The sequence below is a fragment of the Cupressus sempervirens genome, chromosome 7, assembly GCF_028749045.1.
Source record: "Cupressus sempervirens isolate cs-2001-9-10 chromosome 7, ASM2874904v1, whole genome shotgun sequence".
Classification (NCBI taxonomy): domain Eukaryota; kingdom Viridiplantae; phylum Streptophyta; class Pinopsida; order Cupressales; family Cupressaceae; genus Cupressus; species Cupressus sempervirens.
In genome coordinates, this window is record NC_143124.1 from 854,836,319 (window position 1) to 854,859,996 (window position 23,678).

Consider the following 23,678-nt stretch of genomic DNA (forward strand, 5'->3'; position numbering starts at 1 on the left):
TGGATTAATGGCATTGTTGACAGTTATATTTGCTGTAGAATAAATATGATTAATCTCTTTGATTCATCGACTTGGTGGAGTTTTGTATTGACTGCTGATTGGATAGTCAAAATGCTGAATGGCATTACTAAGTGCTGACTGTTTTTTTATATAAAATGCTGATTGCTGTTCCTTGTTTCCATCCCTTGCTGTGATACACTTTATCAAGGGTCATTGCTTCATCTCTGAATGCCCCTCTCATGTTGCCTTGCATCCAATAATTACCCTCTCTTGTTCATGAAGAATATTATTTCTTCAAATGTTCTCTTCGTCTTCCTTCCTCCATATTCCTTTTCAACTGAACTCTTCTTCCTCATTGTATCTTATTTTGAGGGATTCACAACTCTTTATTACATATCTTTTGACTTTTCATTATATTTAGTTAATTTATATTATATTAATTAATTAATTTATTCTTAATATAAACTTTAATTTTATTATTTCTTATTAATTTCTTATTTCAGATAGGGTGCATCACAATCCACCCTTCCTCAAAATTGCTTGTCCTCAAGCATTGCTATATTTATACTAATCTGTCAACATAAGTAATGTTGTGATCAATAGTCACATCATCGCCCAAGCCTGGGGCCCCCTTTTGTCTCTTGGTCTTGTCCTTTTGGCTTTAGTTCTTGGTAGTATTGGGCTAAATCTTCTAAAAAGTTCACTCTTTCAAATGAGAATTGGTAAAATTGGCCAGATGTGAAAAGTGTTGTCCATGTGGCTCTGAGAATGGAAATTATTTGTTTGTTTGAGAATTGAATGTCTTGACTTACTATTTTTAGAAATTCTATTATTGGTAAGTCTATTTTTAGTAAATTTCATTGCCTCTCAGATTGGCCTTATTTTGACTTTGGGACAACTTACTATTTTTAGAAAGTCTATTTTTAGTAAGTCTATTTTTAGTAAATTTCATTACCTCTCCGATTGGCCTTATTTTGACTTTGGGACAACTTACTATTTTTAGAAAGTCTATTTTTAGTAAGTCTATTTTTAGTAAATTTCATTACCTCTCCGATTGGCCTTATTTTGACTTTGGGACAACTTACTATTTTTAGAAAGTCTATTTTTAGTAAATTTCACTACCTCTCAGATTGGCCTTATTTTGACTTTGGGACAACTTACTATTTTTAGAATGTCTATTTATGGCAGGTCTATTTCTGCAACAAGTGAGCTATGGTTGATAAAGAGCCAAAAGGGTACATGTGTCTATATCCAAAAGAATGAGCAAGCATGACAGTCAATCAAGAAAAAAAAAATGCTCAAGTCTAGAATCACCCATGAAATATCCAAAAGTAGAAAGGCATGAAGATAATAGAAAAAATGGTTGTCGTGGAATTCTTCCATCATGGACAAAATCCACGATCTCTCAAAAAATCCAGCCTTGGAGAAAAATGGTTGTTGCGGAATTTTTCCATCATGGACAAAACCCCCGATCACTCAAAATTTCCAGCCTTGGAGAAGAATGGTTGTTGCGGAATTCTTCCATCATGGACAAAATCCATGACCACTCAAAATTTCCACGAGCAAGAGAATTAAAAATCATGGAAGCAAATATGGCTAAGTGTTGGAAACTTTCTCCTTCATGGAAGAAAAACCGGCTAAGTGTTGGCAATTCCTCCTTGACGGAAGAAAAAATGCTAGTGTTGGAAGTTTCTCCTTCATGGAAGAAAAATTGGCTAAGTGTTGGAAACTTTATCCTTCATGGAAGAAAAACTGGCTAAGTGTTGGCAATTCCTCCTTGATGGAAGAAAAAATGCTAGTGTTGGAAGTTTCTCCTTCATGGAAGAAAAATTGGCTAAGTGTTGGAAACTTTCTCCTTCATGGAAGAAAAACTGGCTAAGTGTTGGCAATTCCTCCTGACGGAAGAAAAAATGCTAGTGTTGGAAGTTTCTCCTTCATGGAAGAAAAATTGGCTAAGTGTTGGAAACTTTCTCCTTCATGGAAGAAAAAATGGCTAAGTGTTGGAGATTTCTCCTTCATGGAAGAATAAATGGCTAAGTGTTGGAAACTTTCTCCTTCATGGAAAAATGAAAAAGGATTAAGTGCTAGAAATTTCTCCTCCAGATCTTGAATTTCACCCTCTTCAAGTGTGTACCCAAGACTGGAAAAATGATTGATGATGATAAAAAAAAAAAAGGGGGAATTCTTCAAAATGTAAGAAAAGGCATAATAGTGAATTGAAAGCATTTGAAGAAAAAGGAGGAGAAAGCTCTAGTTCTAGAAATTCAAGAAAGACGCTCAAATCCAAAATTCTAGTACCAAGATCAAAGTACTAAGTGATCCGGTCCCAAACATTCAAGGTTCAAAGATCAAAGTTCAGATCCAAAAATCCAAGAACATGGCTAAGGAAATGTTTGAAAGCTTTACCAGGGAATCCAGTCGATGGAAAAAGATTGTTGATAACATCAAGCAAGGAATATCAAATGCAGTTGCATCCTTGTTATCACAAAGATTAAGGGAAGAGGAAATGACAACTGATAATCTGAAAGTCAAGTTAGAGGAATTCTTTCAGCTAAACGTATATGGAAGAGATGATATTGAGAACTTCTCCATCTTCTCAAATACAATGCACACTACTAAGGACTTACTACCAGATTGGGATGAAAACTTGGGAAAAGCAGAAAGAGCAATTGCAGTTCTAGAATTCAAGCAAGAATCTGCACCAAGCATCAGTATAGAGGAGTTGGAAATAGTATTAGATCGATTTCGATCTTTCAGGAAAAGAAATCAAGGATAGATGCATTAAATGCAGAGTGGGTGTGCATAGGGATCATTTATTACACCCCACTCTTTCTTAAATTAGCATGCATGATGGGCATTTATTACCCACTACAGTAGCGGATTCCTTATGGCATTAATGTAGATTCTTTTCCATTGCCCTAACCCTAATTAGGGCTGATGTGGCATGATCTCGGCCATCGGTTATTGTGATCATCCGGGCCACCCGTTGTAATCGAGGACCTATATAAAGGCCTCATTTTCTCATTTGTAAAGGGAGATTTTTATGAGATTGTTGCTATGAGTTACTAAGATAATAAAGTTTTCATTGGAGTTTGGTGAATACTTGACGTGTCTTAGTGCTTGCTTGTTCTCATAAAATTTCTTCAAGTAGATTAAGTTTAGCATAGTCAATGTGTGGTGATTACAATGGAGAATATGATGGTGTATTGATGAATTCCTTTGGTTCATACTTTTGACGTTTTAGTGATTCTAATTCGTTGTGTAAAGTTAGCCTGAACCTCTTTCATGCATATGCTCAACTTCTATCATTTGTATACATTGTTCTTTATGATGGTGTATGCGGTGATACGAAAATCTTTGGCATAACCCTTGAAGATTGCATTGGTTCACGCTTAGTTGTAGTATAACTTGGCGAAGCGGAATTCAGTAAATTGAGGAATTTGTCCACTAGAATACTATTTGTTGTTATCACTACCCTTAGGATTAGAATAGAATTCCTGAACCCCACCCTATTTAATTTCTGCATATTCTGTGAAAAATCCAAAAAAAAAAAAAAAAACGCTTCATTGCAAAACCTTAAGATAGCTCCCACATCCAGTATGGCTTGAAATGAATATGAATAAACACGTAAGGCCCCTTGTGATCATCAACAAATCACATCAACCACCGATCTTATCCACAGTCAAGACCTGGCATTAAAGGAACCTTGAAGTCATTGTATGATCTTCTAGCAATCTTAGCATACACAAGACTTTATTCAAGAGAGGATAAGATATTTCGGTATTTTGTTCTACTGTTTGGTGAGTCATAAAACACACATCAACAAGTAACATATGTTGCACAATTCTATTACCATCTCAACTTACAAATTGAATCCAATAATCCGGATTTACGAATGGCAAGTTTTCTCTATTCCCTTAGAGAGAAGTATGAAGGTTTGTACAATATCTTGTCTTCATTTATGATCTCAAAGATAAATTCATATCTTTTTATTCACTATTATTTATTCTCTAATTGTAGATCAACCCAAAAGTAGAACCAAACATGGAGTATACACTAGAAAATATGAAGAATGTGCATGAATATATGAAGATACAAAGCATTCACAAAACATGCAAGAAGTATACACATTAATGCAAGAAGACACGAAATGTACACACAATACATGTGTTGTTAGATTCCATTTTTATTGAATATAATGATTTCTTGTTTCATCTTTTACCTTGCAGGTTGGCAAGATCATGCTTTGGTACCACGTGTAATGTCCCTTTTTGGGGATTGCCATAATATTTGCCGTAGAATCACAATTTCATTAAAATAAGAATTGCAAGATGGTTAGAGATACAACTTAACCAATAAAAATGCTTTTTAAGAACGTAAATCTTGATTCAGGTCTTGCAATCACCAACTAAGGAACAAGTATGTATATACATATAATCTGATTATATTGTTAGCATAATATAATGTGCCTAAGTTGCACATTCTTATATGGCTACATATTACAGACTAATAAATATGTTTTACACCATGTAAATACATATTGCAATTAAAATATACAGAGCCTGATTGAAGTGATAGCTCTCGTTGATGCAATCGGTAGAATTATCATGTAATCTATATAATGCATAATAGAAATACCATGTTATTAGTGTAATTAATGAAATGCATGTTTCTGGAAATACTTATATATTCCAATTTATATACTTATATTTTAATGACACAGACATATATGGCCATAAATTCATATATATATATATATATATGTTGGTGTAAATAAGTGTTTACTATTTACACTTTCCGTAAGTTTACTTAGGTTAATGCATATTCATACGAGTCGTCATATCACCTAGGAATTTGCACATTCATATGAGTTGTCATGTAGATAACATAGTAGTTTGCATCTTATTTGAGCACATGTTGTCTACAACATCTTTTTATGAGATACACCTTTGTATTCTTATCCTCTCATTGTTGCACGTACTTTCATGCACAATGCTTAGTTGTTATGATTATCTCTTTGTTGACTACTAGTCATCTTGATTGCCTTTATATACAGGCACTACTATGATATATTCTTCCATTATCATTTGATCATTATTGAGATTCTCATTTTGATCATCTCTCATCTCTCTTGTGCTTCTAGATCTTGGCGTTGCTTTATTGCTTTAGGCAAACTCTTACATGGTATCAGAGCTTGAGGCTAATTCGTACATGGTATTAGAGCCAAGTTACGTACACTTGCTAGCTGTTGGAGAGCTTCATTGTCTCACATCTTGGAGGGCCACAATTTAGATCCGGGATCAACATTCTTGTGGGAGTATCTTTAGCAAAAGCAAACCTCACCATTGCGCCTGGGTGGTCATTCTGGCGAATTTTGACTATAAATTTGCCTAACTTGGGCAAAAGTCAAATCTGAGGCAATGTTTATGCAAATCAGAACACTAAGGCCCGATTTGCAATTTGGTATGATTTTGGATATTATTGCATATCAGATCTGAAATATTTTTCATTTCTGTCAATTTAATATTTGGATTTTTATATTTCACAAATTCTGCAATTTATTTTCAGATCTATAAATTTGCATATTCTGTAAAAACCTTGGCCTATACGGCCTATATATGTGGTCGGTCAAGTGGTTTTTAAAGGTAGAACAGGCAAACACCTCCCAACACACCAAATTCAACGTTAGATTAGAGATCAACATCATTGCAACACACGACGATAAGACCCATGCTAGGTTTCTCTTTGGATTTTAAGGTGTCGGCATTGTTTTTAAAAAATTCTGTTCACCTGCAGCAGGGTGCATGTGGGATTAAACCCACATACCCCACCACTCCACCCAATGACGTTCCCTTCTCTATGGCTTTGTCTACACCTCCACATGCCACCACCACAAGGACACACGGCTAGTAGACAACGCAACCACACGGTGACAACAGATCCACCACATAGGCACCACCTCTAGTCCGCCATGTTAGCATCGCCTGCACACTGAACAGACACACATCAGTGCTGAATAAGAAGACACGTCAGTGCCCTATCAACCATACATGCAAGCAAAGATGCCACATCAATGCTCACTCAACTAACATGTGTACCGCTAGGTCAGCAAGCCATGTCAGCTCCATACTACCACATTAGTAACCATACCTACCCAGTGAGCCTAACATGTCAGCTTGTGCAATTAGATTTGTTGACGTCATCAAACTTTTTCATTAAATTTGATGGTCTACCTATAGTAGGAGGTATTTTTCATTTTCATTTGGATGTCAATTTTAAACACGTATTTTCTAACATCATCAAAATTTGAATTGTCAACCCCTTCACCATATGCAATTTCAGATTTGCACTTCGACTTTGAGAGGCCGTATCTCACTCATCTGGGCTCCAAATTTGGTGCAATTTTTTTTTGCTTTGGGTTAAAATTTCCTAAACTTTCCAGTAGTGCTGTTTTTTGGGTTTTGGTGCATGGATTTTGCAGAGATTTTAGGTTTTGGTGACTATAGCTGAGCAATCCTACATTTTGCAACTTTGGAGGCTTCATTTGAGCTCATTTGGACACATTTTCAAGTTCCGTTTTTTTTTGAAAGTGCATATTTTTTATCTACTTTAAAGATATGCAATAATAGTGTAGCCATATTTGGATAGAAATATCACTTTCATAAATTGGTGTTTTTTGGCTTTGTATGATCATCGTAAAGCATCAGATTTTATTTAATTCTGATCTATATTGATTAGTGTTTGTTTTGGCCTCAAAAAGACAATTGTAAACATCAAAATCAGAAGTCCACCTTTGTCCAAAATTGGCAAGTGGCTATTGTAAACGTACTGTATATAAAGTGTCAAATCATCTTTTTGGGGTGGGATTCTTTGATTGAGTGAAAGGTGGGGGGTGTTTGGTGTCTTGTGTTCTTGTGTCTCTTTTTATTGTGCTCTTCCTTTTTCATTATGGGTGCTTTTGCAAAATTAACACCACATAATTATGCTACTTGGAAAGAAAATATAAAGGAACCATTAAATGACAAAGGTTTACTACATTATGTAATTGGTGCTGCAAAGAACCTGCTGATGATACTGATGAGTCTCGTAAAGAAGATTGGGAAACAAAACAAGAGATGGCCTTAGTAACCTTGCTATAGCATATCTTAGATCTTGTCAAATAGCACATCAGAAGCATTAGCGATCCAAAAGAAGCTTGGGATAAACTTGAAGCATTGTAAGGAACAGTAGATGAAGATATGGCCTACACTATTGAGGATAATCATCTCAAATGACCTTAGGAATTTTCACACCATTAAAGATTATCTCACCCAATTAGACATGTATAGGGCACAACTTAAGGATTGTGGTGAACCCATCAAGGATGGAAAGTTGACCAAACATGTGATGACTCATCTTCCTCCTGAGTATGCGACTTTTATTTCGAGTTATAATACTCACAAGTTGACAATCGGAGTTGCCTTCACTAAGCCTTCATTTGAGTCATTTTCATAAATGTTGGTCTTAGAACATGAAAAGCTAGTGAATATGGGGATTCTCAAGTCGTCCAAATCCAAAGCTTTGGTGGCTAATAAAGGGAATCAAGGTAGTCAGAATTTCAACAAGAAGCAAAAGCAGTGGAAGGCTAAGCCACAAGATGACACACAACAATCTTTCTCACCACAAGGAAAGTTTCCTTCCAACAATAATAAGAAGGGACAAAACTTCAACAAGTAGGAAAATAAAACTTGTGCATGTTGCAAGAATGGACATGAAAAACATTATTGCTAGAAGAAAGAATTTGATGAACTCAAGAATCTTCTCAAGAAGAATCATATAAGTCTACCTTCAAGAATGACTACTTCATCCTCTTCTTCATATTCAGATTCTGATAGCGAAAAGGATCACAAGGGAAAAGTTCGAGCATTAGTTGTTACTTCAACTAATGATTCAGGTAGATGACTTCTAGATTTAGGGGCTTCTCATCATATGGGATCTTCACAGTCTATATTTTCATCATTTGATCCTTGTCATATTCCACCTATTTTGATGGGAAATCATACTTACGTGAATGTGATTGGGAAAGGAACTATTGATAAGGGGAAGGGATACTTCAAAGATGTGTTGTGTGTACCTCACTGTTAGCCCTATTCTGAGTCGCCTTTATTCTTGATCTTTCTAAGTTTTCCCTAAACATGCTCAGTTTAGTTATTGAAGTTTCCTGCCTTTATTTCATGTTTCTCCGGTCACCAAAAAACATTGTACAAATTACCCGTGCTATTTGTCACATCTTGTGTATTCTGAACCTCTCTTTAAACCTCTTTTGAACCTTGATTCAAAGTAGTTCAAAGAAGTTCAACTGAAGGGATTTATACTGACCATTTTCCTGCAGGTAATGCATGCCAAGGACTACAAAGTGTTCCTTTGAACTACTTTGAACCACTTCGAATCTCGGTTCAAAGCAGTTTGAAGTGGTTCTATAACTACGGCTTTTCGGCAAAAAGTGATTATGGTTGGCTAAAAACTCCTGGTTCCCAAGGCATTAATTGACACATCAGGAGGTCATAATTTAAAGGTGCAACTTAATTTCAAACATGAGAAAAGCTGTCATCATGACTTAAAATGGGAAATCTTTCGCCTGAGAAGAAGATTGGGTGTCAGACGAAAGTGATCATTGTCAGAACAACCGCAAAGGGAAGTTATTTAATAAAGGGTCTTGTCAAAGGATTTCAAATGTGCGAACCCAGCTGCAACTGATTTGCCATGAATGCCTGATTATGAGGCTGTACTTTCGCCTGTATGTTCCCTTTTTCCTTTAAAAAGAACATAGGTTTCCTCTTTGTTTATTATGTGAAAGAAAGATTTGAAGGAGCGACTGAGAGACAAGGAAAAGAGGTCATTTTTCTTAGCAAGTTACAGGTGAGAACATAGAAAAACCTTCTCTTTGTTCTACCATCTGTGTTCTTTTCAAGATAAAATCAGTTTTGGGCTGTACATTCTTTGTTTGAGATGAAATTTGTACTGCATTTCTTCGAGAATGTTTCAAGTCTAGAATGCAAGAGACCCATCATTAGTGATACCAATTTAGAAGGTGTTAGAGTAGGAAAATTGCAATCCAATTTCCTTGAGCGAGCCGATGAAATGAATGGCTGTATGGAAATCTTGACTAGTGGCCTGATTGAAGCCGCAACTTTTCCTCCTGTCCTGTTAAGCCCTAGATTGCTTCAACTATGTATTGATCACTTTGACATGAGAAGTAAAAGTATCTTAAACAAGGATGGAGAATTTGTGTTGTCTATTTCTAGGGAAACCATTGCCTTGGTTTTACACCTTCCTGAATGCACATTTGCTGCATTTTCTCCTATCCAGTCCCTAGCCGAGTATCAGGAAAGCCCAAGTAAATATTGTAACATCCTAGCCAGGAAGTGGACAGAAACCAATTATGGCAGAGGCTCAAGACTGCCCAAGATAGTCACTAAAGATCGTATGAAACCCCATATACATGATCTTATAGTGCTGTTGCATCAGGTTAAGAGTTCAGCTGTTGTTTTCCTTTTTGAAGAATGGATGTTTCGTTATGTGGAGATCATTTTAAAAGGGGAGTTGTGGATGGATTGAGCCAAAGTAATTGCTAGTTCATTAAGAAGCCAGCTCAAACATGCTAAGGAGTCTAAGGGAATTTTTTACATGGCCTCTTACCTCACATATTGCATTGCTTGTGTCAGTAACATCACCTCCCTCCCACATGAAACTTGGAGTGAAGAAATAACAGTCTATCAATACTGCCCTCTACTTCAAAAAGACATGGTGTTAGAAAATTTTAGAAAGGTACATGATGTGTTGATAGAAAGTGTGCATTTGGCTCTAGAAAAAGGTGCCCATGCCTAGAAAATTGATTCAGAACAATGGAAGCTATTTCATCCACTTTCCTAAATTCACTTATTTGAGAGTAGGTGGGTTCGAGGATGAACTAATGAAGCTGCCGTGTTATGCACTTGATTGTTTTGTTTCGGCTGAAGTTTTCAGACAATTGTTTTCTGTAATTAAAGATAATCTACCTCAAGAAAATTGGGAGTCAGTGCTTCCTATCAAAATCAGTTCTTTAACCTGTAGCAGCATGATTAACGCCTCAATCATAGGGAATAACTTGCTTGGTTTTGGTTTTGGGTCTTATCAAGGAAGAAGAGATTTTGACAGTAAAAGATTTGCGGCTCAAGTTCTTGGCTTAAAAGGTCAGTCATCTACAGTCCCACATTTAGAAGACTTGTGGTAGGATTGCAAAAATGAAGAAGTTTTAAAGAGAGACCATTCAAGGCTAACACTTCAACAAATTAGTTCCCTCAAACTAAAATTTCAATAAGAAGGGGTAGTTGAAGATGGTTCAGACATTGTTGAACCAGGATGGGAAGAGGCCAGTGAGTCAAAACATTTGGAAGTGGATTGGAATCAGGAAGAGGAGGATGACATAAATCTAAGAACTAGATCCATCCTCACCCATACGGACAACTAGCTAAGGAGACAGCATGAAAATAGTCAATGAACCACCATCTGGAAAATCTCCAAAAATGGTTTCTTTTTTTGAACCACTGACTTTTGACATTCAAGTTTCGTCTCCTGTTGCAGGTAGTATATCGACTCCTAGTAGGCAGAAAAGAATGCCGTCCCCTGTAAAGAAGACGGCTCCTAGAACTAGATCTAGAACCAAGTCCGAGGCCCTCATGCAACAAGAAATTCAGAAGGAGAAGATGATGATCCAAGGACAGGATCTAGGCGATGGTCTCAGTTTCTCAGATAATCCTGATGGTGATGTGCAGTTGATTGAAGCCCCCAAGACAGACCAACCCAAGTTCATGACTCCTACCAAAGATACTCAAGGAATCTCTACTAATCCTATTATTCTAGGAATCTCTACTAATCCTATTATTCCATCCTGGCTATCCAACTCGGTTAGCAAGAAAAGGAATCTGCAGCTGGTGTCTACACCAGTGAAGGACATTGTAACCAAGTATGCGGCTCGTGGCTCCCAAGTTAAGAAGCTAAAAACCGATGCTCATTTGATTAAAGATCTCGTGACTGGAAAAATAACAGCAGAAGTAGCCACCTATAAGCAGAGTACTGAATCTGGCGATATTAACACTAAAGGTCTTAAGGTTACTTCTGTCGAATTAGGAACTATTAACAGGAGCACAGGTAACCAATTTTTCAAGCTCTTTGCGGATCAAATGCTAACCCAGTCAGAAAAGGATAATAAAGAAAAGAAGGAACTCAAGGCATTGGTAGTGACCATGGCTGCCTACATGGATTCATTAATGAATCTTGGGGCCCTTCCAGTGGTTCAGACCCCATAGTACTTTGATCCTAATTCCACAGACAGCCAACAATTGGTTAAACAAATGCAAAAAGGGAAACTGCTTTCAGATGCAATGCAGGACTGGATAACTTCCATCCTTAAAGAGGGCAACAAATTTATTCTAGATTTCACTACTACATATGCTGAAGGGGAAACACTCTTGGGTGAAATTCAAACTCTCACTAGGATGGGAGTCCGACCGAAACCAATGTCAGGCCATTGTGTTTCAGATTACTGAAGTTGAGAAACACGGGATACTCAAATTTCTAGGCGAAAATCCTATGAAAACTGTAGATTCCTGTATGTTATTTATCCTAAATAATAATATAGGTTGGAAAAAATCAATCTATAGGGAGGCTATTAAAGAAATGCAATCCATTGCAAATAAGATTGCGGGGATGCATGAAGAGCTTTTAAAGGATATGAATGTGGTAAATCCTATAGGAATTCCACAGTTCGATGATGGCAATATAGATTCTACGACATTGACAAAAAGCTTCAATGATGCAATTATGAAGATTAAAGACACTGACACACCCACTGCTAGTGATTTCACCATGCTAGCAAACATTGAATCCATGCTGCCACGACAAAGTCTAAAGATCAAAGAGTTCAAGTGGCAAAAAGATGCCTGTAGATCTAAGCTGCTGAGTTTAAAGAATCCACGCTCTCATGCGATGCAAGAGTTCATGAACGCCTTCAGGAGCTGGAAGCTGGTGAGGCAAACCGTGGGCGAGGAGGAGAAGACTGGTGATGAAGTTTGATCGGAACAGTTACTTTCCATTGTTTCTTTTTGAAACTGTTTCAAAACTGTTTTTATTTATTGTAACTATTTTAACCGAAAGGCTAGGCTTTAATGTAGGCCTTTTTGGATATGTTTAAAAACTATAAATGTTGGGGCATTGAACTAGTTAAGGGTTAGAATTCAGCAAGTTAGAATATATATATATATATATATATATATATATATATATATATATATATATATATATATATATATATATATATATATATATATATATATATATATATATATATATATCATCTTTGATCGTGCTTTAAGACTTGGTGTTTAAAGCAGTTTAGTCATTGTTACTTTGTGAACACTGATGATTTATTGTATGTAATATCTGTTGCTATTTCTCTGTAATTTATGTTCATCCATTTCTTTGCATGATTGTTTTAAAGTTAAGTATTCCCCCCCTTTTCGTTTAAATTGTCTTCTTGTAAAATAAATAAGTTGATTGTTACCTCACCGCCTAAGAGTGTGTGAGAGTACTTTTTGGTAAAAGTGCGCAGTTGGTTTTTATTAGTTTCCTTGAATCTATTGATAAATTTTGCGATGGGAGTTGTACCTATAAATGCAGAGAGAAAACAAATAACATGAAGTTTTCTCAACTGTTGTGAGCATTATTGTGTTTTCTAACCTTGGGTACAGAGTAAGTTTTGTATAGCGAGAAAAGACAATCTATTCACTGATAGATTTTTGGCAACTCTACTGGAGAGAGTCCCTATTGAAAAAGGATTAGGCCCTGAAAAATAATAATGAATTACAATGGTCCTTCCGAGTGATAATGTATTTCCCTTTTTATAGCCTAACCTCAGATTTGAAGACACACAAGAGGACATAATCTCTGATTTAACATCTGCTGCTTGGACATTATGCGAGATTAACCAATAGTTTCAACAAGCATTGATCGTGCTTGAAAGAGAAGAAGAACGCACTGAACTTTTGAGAGGCGTGCCAAAAATTCAAGAAGCAGTGGTGAATAGACTCGCTCAACTCCTTGTGAGACCTTAAAAAAGAGAGACTTGGTTGAAAGGAGGTATACGAGAGGAGGAAGAGAAAGGGGCATTCTCGATGAAAATTTCGAGCCTCTGAAAAACTTGAGTTTTCTGCCTGATTTTAATGACCCGAAGAAGAAGAAAACTAAATCCTACAGCAGGCCTAGTTCTCCCCCAAAGCCTTCCCCTCTCTCACCTTTGGTACAATCTTTACTTCTATTGAAAGCTCTGGTTTCTTCTCATTTGAACATTCGGCCATTGCAATTTGTGCTACCAACCATGGCTGTCAACCAACTGTGGGGTCAAAATATAGGCCCATTGAACCTAGGGGTCAATCCTGCCGCATTACCCAAGGGTGCAACCGAAATCTTACCTAAGTTTAGTGGGGATGGTAAAATTTCTATAGATGATCACTTGAGCGCCTTTCACATGGCTTGCGGAGTTATAAGTGTCCTAACCCAAGAAATCTCTATCAGGTTATTTGTTCGAATGCTAACTGATGCTGCTGCAGATTGGTTTAACCACCTACCTCACTAGATTCAAGACCCTTGACAACGAATGCTCACTATTACTTCAATTAAGTCAATTAAAGAAGGAAATGCATGAGCTCATGAGGGAGTTCATAGCAAAGTTCAATAGGTTAATCGAGAGAATTCCAGTTGCTTCTGGACCAAATGGGGAAAATCAAAAAATATTCTTTGTTAACGTAGTTCCCCATGATGTGAGTTTTCACCTCATTAAAGACGCAGTTGCTGATTTAGCGGCCGCTCAAAGATTGGCTATCCAATTAGAGGATGCATTCATTATTGCTGGCAAGTGGAAGAGAGATGTCCAAACCTCCAGGTCTACTTCTACTTCTGCATCCACAGACCCTTTCACTCAAAGATTGATGAATGATATAGCCATGTTGAAAAGGCAATAGAATAGACCTCATGGTCCTTACCAATCCCCCTATCAAGATATTAATAGACGCTAGCAACATCAGGGTCATGGGAAAACCCCGCTTTTAACAGCTTCCCAGCCAGGGCTACAAATTGAGGGGGCACCTAAAGAGACTATGTGCTCTTTCCATTTGACTACAGACCATGATGGGCAAACTTGTACAGACTGGTTGAGATCTGTTCAGCTAGCTAAAGATGCCCTCGGCGCTGAATCGCCGGTGGTAAGTGAAAGAATTGAAGGTGAAGATGCAAATACTTATTTTCTTGAATATGAATCTAACTGAGAAAGAGGGGGAGATGCTTTTGTGACACTCCAAGATCCGGCCTGCACTATTATGACTAGGAACCAAAGAAATCAGAAACCTAATCTTGGAACTAACACAACTGACTTAGGTTCTAAAGGGAAAGAACATGTACATAGTGATCCAGCAAAGAACATGGATTTCAAGCTTCTATCTAGGACTGGAACAACTTTTGGTACGTCTTCTTTTGACATTGTAGACTTCTGTAAATCTTCTTCTATATCCATTTCTCCAACAGAATATTTAAGAATGAACCCCAAAGAGTTGGATACGTTAGTTCAGTATGTAAAAGGGACACCTGTCACTAATGCCTAGTTTGCTGAACATACAACTGATTATATCTAGGACTGGAACAACTTTTGGTACGTCTTCATTTGGCATTGTAGACTTCTTTAAATCTTCTTCTATATCCATTTCTCCAGTAGAATATTTAAGAATGAACCCCAAAGAGTTGGATAATTTAGTTCAGTATGTAAAAGGGACACTTGTCACTAATGTCCAGTTTGCTGAACATATAATTGAAAATCGAGAATCCCCAGAAAAACCAGTTTTTGTATTTGAAAGGCATATAGAATATGTGCCCCATACCGAACCAGTGGTCAATGCTGTAGAAGGCGAGATGGAAGAGAGGAAACCTAATCCTTTCTATGTGTCCTTATTGTTAAATGGACAAAAACTCAGTAATTGTATAATTGACTCTGGAGCATCTAATAATATTATGCCTGCCCCTATTGCTAAGGCCCTTGGCTTAGATCTTACTAAAATTTTTGGGCATTGTTATTCTATGGACGGGAAGCAAGTACCCCTAGTTGGTCAGGGAAAAGATGTACAAGTTGTTCTTTATGCTTGCCCAGATAAAAGGCTGAAACTTACCATCCTGGTAGCCGACATACCAACTAGTTATGGAATGTTGCTTAGTAGAACCTTCTATAAAGATATGGGTAGAGAAATCAAGATGGATTGGTCCGAAGCTTATATTCGAGTAGGAAAGAAAAAAATAAAACTAGAATCAGAACCTAAGAATAAATACACGGTGGTACCCTCAGACAATCCAAAAGCCCAAATATTGTATCAAGAGTGCCAATTTGGAAATTATGTCATCTTGCCTGATGATAAACCCATCTTGCCTGATGATAAACCCAAGGAGGATAATATGGGAGACCATAGGGACACTCTGTGGATTTTGGAATTCGATGGTAGCTGCTCCAGTTTAGGTTCAAGTGCAGGAGTTGTTCTGATTTCACCTTCGGGAGAAATATTCCCTTTCTCTTTTAAATTGGATTTTCATAACACAAATAACATTGCAGAGGATGAAGCATTGCTCCTAGGCCTGTAGGAGGCCAAAGCAAAGAATATAAAGCAATTGAAGGTGAGAGGCAATGCTAAACTCATTGTAAAACAGGTAAGAAAGCAGTTTTCTGTGAAAAATGATAAGTTGAGACATTACAGGAATCTAGTTTGGGATGAAATTGAATCCTTTGATGCTTTCTCCATTGAATTTGTGCCTCGTTCTCAAAATACTAAAGCTGATTCCTTAGCTATTTCAACCTCTTTATTGCTACCACATCCAGAATTCAAAAGTGATACTTATAGAATTGAAATGATTTACAGACCTAGGGTCCCTGATAACGTAAATCATTGGCAGGTCTTTGATAATGATACATAGTTAAGGGATTTTATTGAATGTGCCGGAAATTTTGCTGATATTTTCTTCGAAGGGTCAGAAAATGATGGCAAATTAGTTGGGGAAGAATTAACAAAATCAAGAGAAATTGTTCAATTAAAAGGTAACAAAATTCCAAAAGGGTTGGTGTCTTTAGAGCATCTTTTTGGTAGAAAGGATGATAGGACCATGAAAGAGGGAAATGATCCTAACAAAGACCTGGGGAACATGACAAAATCAATATTGGGGATGAAGAAAACCCTAAATGGATTTCTATTGGCCGAACTTGCTCCGAAAAAGAAAAAGGTAGATTGTCGAGACTTCTCGCCAAATATCAGGATTTTTTCGCCTGGGGATACGAAGACTTAAAGAACTTTAGGAATGGGGAATTTATGCATCATATACCTCTGAAACCAGGAGCTGCCACTTTTCGGCAAAAGCTCAGAAATTATAATCCTAAAGTATCCAAGGCTATTTTGAAAGAAGTAGAGAAGATGTTGAAAGCTCGCATAACTTATCCAATCCATCACTCAACTTGAATAGCAAATATTGTCCCTGTGAGAAAGAAAAATAGTGGAATAAGAATTTGTGTAGACTTTAGAAATTTGAACCAACCCAGTCTTAAGGACAATTATGCACTCCCCACTATGGATCATGTTCTGCAAACAGTTGTTGGATCAGAAGTTATGTCAATGCTTAATGGATATTCAGGATACAATCAGATCAGTGTTGCACTTGAAGATCAACACAAGACAACCTTCATTACTCCTTGGGGCACTTTTGCTTATAATCGGATGCCATTTGGCCTGATCAATGCAGGAGCAACTTTCCAGAGAACAATGAATTCTTCTTTTAAAGATTTGAGAGACAAAATAATTGTAATATAACTTGTTGACCTGATCATATACTCTAAAAGGAGAAAGCATCACTTGAGAGATTTGGAGGCGGTGTTGGGCCGGTGCAGATAGCACGGTATACCCCTCAATCCTAAAAAGTCTGTATTCTTCGTCGAAGAAGGTAAATTGCTCGGGCATATCGTGTCAAAAAGAGGTATTAAAATTGACCCAAATAGGGTAAAAGCGATACAAAAGTTGGCTCTACCTACCAATAGTAGTGATTTAAAATCCTTCTTTGGTTAAATTAATTTTTTGAGAAGCTTTGTTCTTGAATTTTCCGAAAAAGTGAGGCATCTATTGAATATGATGAGCGAAAAGCACCCTTTTAGATGGCAGGAGGAAGGTAAGAAAGCCTTTGAGGACATTAAAACAGCCATTTCAAATGCTCCCATGCTGGTAAGTCCAGATTTTGAAAAGGATTTTATCATTTACTGTTATGCTTCAAAATACACTCTGTCGAGTATTTTGACCCAAAGGGATGATAAAGACAATGAAGCCCCAATTGCTTTCATGAGCATTCCCCTAAAGAAGCATGAATTAAATTATACTCAAACGGAGAAACATGCATTCGTTGTGGTGAAGGCATTAAAGCAATTCAGATACTACATTTTGCATTCCCATTCAATTGTTTTGTACTGGAGACAGCAGTAAAAAGTATACTGACTCAACAGGAAATTGGGTGAATAGAAGAGCTGTGTGGGTGACTAAGGTTCAAGAATATGATTTAACCATCAAGCCTACTTCTTTAGTAAGAGGACAAGGTTTATGCAAGTTGATAGCTGAGAATAAAGAGTTGTCCCCTGATAATACTGAAGCAACACCCTCTGTTTTGCTAATAAGTTCAATGGATCCTTGGTTCTCTAATGTAGCATACCTTTTGATGTATGGTGAATGCCCCCCGAATATGAGCTATGAAGAAAAACGCAATCTCAGATTGAAGGCAACAAATATGCAATCTCTAATGGCATACTATACAAAAGAGGAGTGGATGGAACCTTTCTGAGGTGTGCAGACAAAGAACAATAGAAAAAGTTATTGAAATTATATCATTCAGATGTTTGTGGGGGACACTTTTCATCTACAGTTACTGCTTTTAAAATCCTCAAAAACTGTTTCTACTGGCCAGGTATGTTTAAAGATGCTTATTCTTTTGTAAAAAACTGTGAAAAATGCCAACTTTTTACTGGTCATCCTCAGTGAGCAGCTTTACCCCTTAGACCAATAGTGATTGAGGAACCTTTTCATCAATGGGGTATTGATTTTATTGGGTCGTTAAATCCTCCATCTAGTGCTAGGCATGTGTACATACCAGTGTAATGGGACTCGCCGAGTCAGCATCGGACTCGGCGAGTCAGAGGCAGAGTCCACCTTTCTGAGGCAGACTGCCTCTTGACTCGGACTCTGTCGAGTCCTGTCCGAGTCCTGCCTGACTCGGCGAGTCCATGGACTCGCCTGACTCGGCGAGTCCCGATGCCAAGACTCTCGCCGGCGGGTAACAAGTAAAAAGGCAAAAAAAACATAAAATGCTTTGTTTAATTGGATTTTTTTGGTTTGTATAACATGTTATTGACCTAAAAAGGTCATTCCACCATTTGCTTGTGCTCACAAGAGAGAGGAAAGAGTTAAGAGAAGAATATTGGGGTTTTGAGAGAGAAATCAACAAACCGGTTTAGTCTCCCGTATTGATTGCTAATGGTTTGTGCATCTTTCTAGCTTGCATTAAAGCATTGAGAGGAGCTTGAAGGAGCATTTGGAGGAGGTTTCTACAAATTTGCATTTCCATTGTTTGTGCAAATTTGAAGAGGTAAGCTACAAGTTGTTGTTGCATTTCTTTGTGTTGTTTTATACTATGTTTTAAACTTTTGCATTCATATTTTTTAAGTATTTTCACTTCTTATTTTGTTTAAATTTGTTTGGTCTCTACTCTCTACTACTAGTCTACTATTTTTTTACTTCTCATTTTGGTTACATTCATATTGCAGCAGGCTGACAGCAAATAGTAACTTATTGAAATTTGATATAATGTCTCAACAACAAGGTGAGGGAAGTGGAAATAGGCCTCCATTTAATCCTAATGCAGACCCAAGTGCAATAGCAAGAGATAGGGCTTGGAAACATGCCATCTCGGGGCACAAAAAAGGAGTTGTTACATGTTGGCATTGTGGTGTGGTATATAATGGGGGAGGAATAAATAGATTGAAGTATCACCTAGCACATATACCTAGACGTGATGCTAAAAAATGCAAAGATGTACCCCAAGATGTTATGCGAGACATCCAAACTCTTCTAGAGGAAAAAATGGAGCAAAAAGAATTGAAAAAGAAGCAACATGAAGAAATGGCACAACTAGCTGGAGCCCAACAAGGGTCTTCTAGTTTTCGCTCTCCATTATCCACTGCTCCACCTACGGATACCACTGCTTCTACGAGTGTGAGCATTGGGCCTCGCATTCGTAAGCAAAAATCGACACTTGATTCTATGTTTGCTCCACGCACGGCTCCAGGTTCACAGCCATCGCTTGAAGGCATGGGTTGGAACAAGGATAAACATGATTATGCAAAATTGGCACTTGGGGACTTCTTCGTCTACAACAACATTTCATTCAATGCAGCAAGGTAATTATTTATGTAAATTTAAATTTAAGTCTTCTCTTGCTTTCAAAGTTACAAGTTTCAGCTTTCAACTTTCAGCTTTCAATAATATGTTTATTTTGTTTATTTTAATTTGTATTTTGTTTTCAAATTTATTTATAATATACTAATTTGTTTAATTTGAAATTTTATTCTATTTGTTTTAGGTCCCCTTATTGGCAAATTGGAATCGATGTTGTTGCTGTTTGTGGTCCGGGGTTCAAAGCCCCTAGTGCTGAAGAGCTAGGAGGCCCTATTTTGAACCAAAGGATGGCTGATGTACAAGTTGAAATCACAGAGCAGCGTGAGATGTGGAAGAAAAAAGGTTGCACCATCATGACTGATGGTTGGACTGATAGAGGGAGTAGAACACTCCTCAACTTTCTTGTTTCTTCATCAGGTAAATTGTAATTGTACTTAGAGTCTTAGACATTAAAAATTTAGAAGTAGAACTTGTACTTAAGTGATTAAGTTTATAAATTTTGAATTTATAAATTATGATTCATCATTAATCATTATACTAATTTGTTTCTTTTTCTTTAGGTGCCACGGTTTTTTTGAAATCCATTGATGCCTCGTGAAAAACAAAGAATGCTGAATATCTTTGTGGGATAATGGATGAAGTGATAAAGGATGTAGGTGAGGAGAATGTGGTGGAAATAATTACTGATAATGCAACAAATTATGTTGCTGCAGGAAAGCTTCTTATGGAGAGACACCCTCACCTATTTTGGACCTCTTGTGCCACTCATTGCATTGACCTCATGTTAGAGGATCTTGGTAAACTCCCTTGGATCAAAATAGTTATAGAGCGAGGAAGGAGTGTATGCAAATTCATACATAATCATACATGGGTTCTCAACCTCATGAGGAAACACAATGAGCAAAGGGAGTTGTCTCGTCCAGGGGTCACTAGATTTGCAACCAACTTCCTCACATTGAAATCCTTGCTTGATTCAAAGGGAGGTTTGAGACGTATGTTTGTTAGTGAGGAGTGGCTTGCATCCTCATATGCAAAGACCACTGCAGGGATTGCTGCAGCTGATCATATTTTTGACGAGCCCTCTTTTTGGACACCTATTGCTGATATTGTGAAGGTAATTTTCCTTTTTGTCCTCATTTCAACTTTATTTTGTTTATAAAATTATGTTATAAATTATTGTTCATTTTTTAAAGAAAAAACTTAAATCTGATTATTTCTTTTCCAACTTTCATAATGATTGCAGTTTGTAAAGCCGCTTATTGTTCTCCTACGAACAGCTGATGGAGAGAAGCCCTCAATGGGCTACATTTATGAGGGCATGGATAGGGTGAAGGAGGCCATTCACACTTTTTTTGCAGGGAATCGAGATAGGTATGGGCCTATATGAGATGTCATTGATAGATGATGGCACAATCTACTTCACAGGCCTATACATGCAGCGGCCTACTTCCTTAATCCAGCATACCGATTCAGCCCACATTTCAAGGCTAATGATGAGGTGTGGAGCGGCCTCTATGATGTTATAGAGAGAATGTCACCTAATTCAGCAGTTAGCACAGATATAGTCCGTGAGATTGAGCTATTTAAGAAAGCTCAAGGAGACTTATTTGCACGAGAGTTGTGCAAAAGAAATAGGACAGCATTGATGCCTGGTAAACACTAAAAATCTTTGATTCTAATTTCTACATCCTAATTTCTAATAGTAATTCTATTACCATCTTAATTTGATAAATTCAAAGTTATTGATATGATTCAAAAATTTCTTGTTTCAGATGCATGGTGGGAGATGTTTGGCACAAAGGTGCCAAATTTATAGAGGATTGCGATTCGCATCTTGAGCCAGCCATCTAGTGCATCAGGATGCGAACGTAATTGGAGTCTTTTTGAGCACATACACTCAAAGAAGCGCAATAGGTTGGCAGTGCAAAAATTAAATGATCTTGTCTTTGTTCACTACAACCTTCGCCTTCGCCATAGACAGATCCTTGGCACCGATACAACTCCGAATGTATTAGAGAATGTTGATCCTCATGCAGAGTGGAACACAGAGGTGGATGATCCTATCTTCAGTGATGAAGATGTGGAGTGGGTAGATCAGGTGGATCGAGAGGCTGAGGCAGTAGCGATGGCAGTTGAGGAGGCTAGAGCACGAGGAGACAGAGTGGACCCTGAGGCTAGGAGTGATGGATCCGAGGCTGATGACGAGGATTATGTGCGCGAGGATGATGATGATGATGAGGATGAGGAGGAGGTTCAGGGTCAGCCTTAGACACAGGCAGAGAGGATGGCTCTAGAGTCTTCCATGACTTATCTTAGGCGCACTCGTAGGAGGACATAGAGGATGGCTCTAGTTGTTATTTAGATAAATGTTTTTAACCTTTGAATTTGATACCATGGATTTTGTAATCCATGAATGTTGTAGACATTTGAGTCTTTGATATTGGAGTGACACTATGTTTATTACTTTATAGTTTATAACTTTATATTGTGGTTATTCAGTTTTTTTCCTTCAAAAATTCGCTTTTATACTTATGTGATCTATGCAAAATTGTGTATGTGTATTAAGTAGGTTCTATTTATATCAATTATTGTGTATTTGATGTTAATTGACTAAAAGATGCAAGAAACAATCTTAAAATCCTTAAAAATCTTTGGATTTCATGAGTTTTTCAATTTTCCGAGTCCTTGCCAAGTCCAGTCGCCGAGTCTGAGTCTGAGTCGGATTTTGACCTTTCCGAGTCAGAGGCGAGTTCGAGTCCCGTAACACTGGTACATACTAACAGCTACTGATTATTTCACCAAGTAGGTGGAAGCTATAGCAACCAAGAAGGCCAACTCTCAAGTGGTGTGTGAGTTCTTATTTGAATATATATTTGTTAGGTTCGGGGTTCCTCAAAAGATAGTTACAAATAATGCAACCTATTTTTCATCTGAAGAGATGTCCCTTTTCTGCTATGAATAGGGCATATCATTAGCTCATTCCTCAGACTATTTTCCTCAAGGGAACGAGCAGGCAGAATCTAGTAACAAGATCCTGGTTGCTATAATGAAGAAATTGGTAGCCGAAATTGGCACAAAAAGCTATATGAAGTATTGTGGGCTGATCGAATCACTCCTAAAAGAGCCATTGGCATGGCCCTGTTTGAGCTAGTGTACGGAGTAGGTGCTCAAGTGTCCCTACCTCTAGAGCTATCTGCTACAAAGTTGCAGTTTGTGATTGAAGATGGTTTTTTCCAGGACTCCCTAGAAAAGAGGATAATGTATTTGAACAAGCTGGAAGAGGAAGGAGATAAGCTTGTTGATCATATCACTGAACATCAGATGAAGGTAAAACAAATTTTTGATATGAGAGCCCGACCTCGTAATTTCCTAAAGGGAGATGAAGTTCTTTTATGGGATAAAAGAAGAGAACCTAAGGGAGTACATGGCAAATTTGATTCTCTCTGGAAAGGCCCATTCATCATTTCAGAAGCTGTTGGTCCAAATAATTTCCGTCTAAATTACCCAGATGGCACAGTTTTGCCCTTTACTTATAACGGGCAAGATCTGAAGTTAATAAAGATGTAACCCCTTAAAGAGTCCTGATCATGTACATACTCCATTTTTGGCATTTTGTTCTGCTTTTCCCTTGCTTTTTTTTTTGTTTTCCTGTGTGGTGTTTTCTTGTGCTAGTATTGTCTCCAATATTCTAAGTTCTCTGTGTACTTCGTGTACCCAATCCCCAGTCAGAGCCCCTGTTAGCCCTATTCTGAGTCGACTTTATTCTTGATCTTTCTAAGCTTTCCCTAAACATGCTCAATTCAGTTATTGAAGTTTCCTGCCTTTATTTCATGTTTCCCTAGTCACTGAAAAGCATTGCACAAATTACCCATCCTATCCGTCACATCTTGTGTATTTTGAACCTCTTTGAACCCCTTTGAACCTCGGTTCAAAGTAGTTCAAAGAAGTTCAACCGAAGGGATTTATATTGACCATTTTCCTGCAGGTAATGCGCGCCAAGGACTACAAAGTGTTCTTTTGAACTACTTTGAACCCCTTTGAATCTTGGTTCGAAGCAGTTCGAAGTGGTTCTATAACTAAGGCTTTTTGGCAGAAAGTGATTATGGTTGGCTAAAAACTCTCTATTCCCAAGGCAATAATTGACATGTC

At 37.5% G+C, this 23,678-nt stretch overlaps 2 protein-coding genes across 3 annotated transcripts in view; both read left to right on the forward strand.

Annotated features, from left to right (window-relative positions):
* Positions 1-23,678, forward strand: part of LOC149550134 (putative GABA transporter 2) — a 92,525-nt gene that overhangs the window by 12,110 nt on the left and 56,737 nt on the right. The gene's annotated exons all lie outside the window — the stretch shown is intronic.
* LOC149550135 (uncharacterized) lies at positions 20,161-21,175 on the forward strand. The gene is made up of 2 exons (XM_089793680.1): positions 20,161-20,643; positions 20,773-21,175. Exons 1-2 carry the CDS (start codon positions 20,161-20,163, stop codon positions 20,914-20,916), a joined length of 627 nt encoding a protein of 208 aa, XP_089649806.1. The 3' UTR covers positions 20,917-21,175.

What these genes read in the sequence shown, in the direction of transcription:
- LOC149550135 (XM_089793680.1), top strand. Translation starts at nt 20,161, where the DNA reads ATGGATGAAGTGATAAAGGATGTAGGTGAGGAGAATGTGGTGGAAATA. An exon ending in CTATTGCTGATATTGTGAAG is followed by an intron (nt 20,644 to 20,772) that starts GTAATTTTCCTT and finishes TAATGATTGCAG; the next exon opens with TTTGTAAAGCCGCTTATTGT.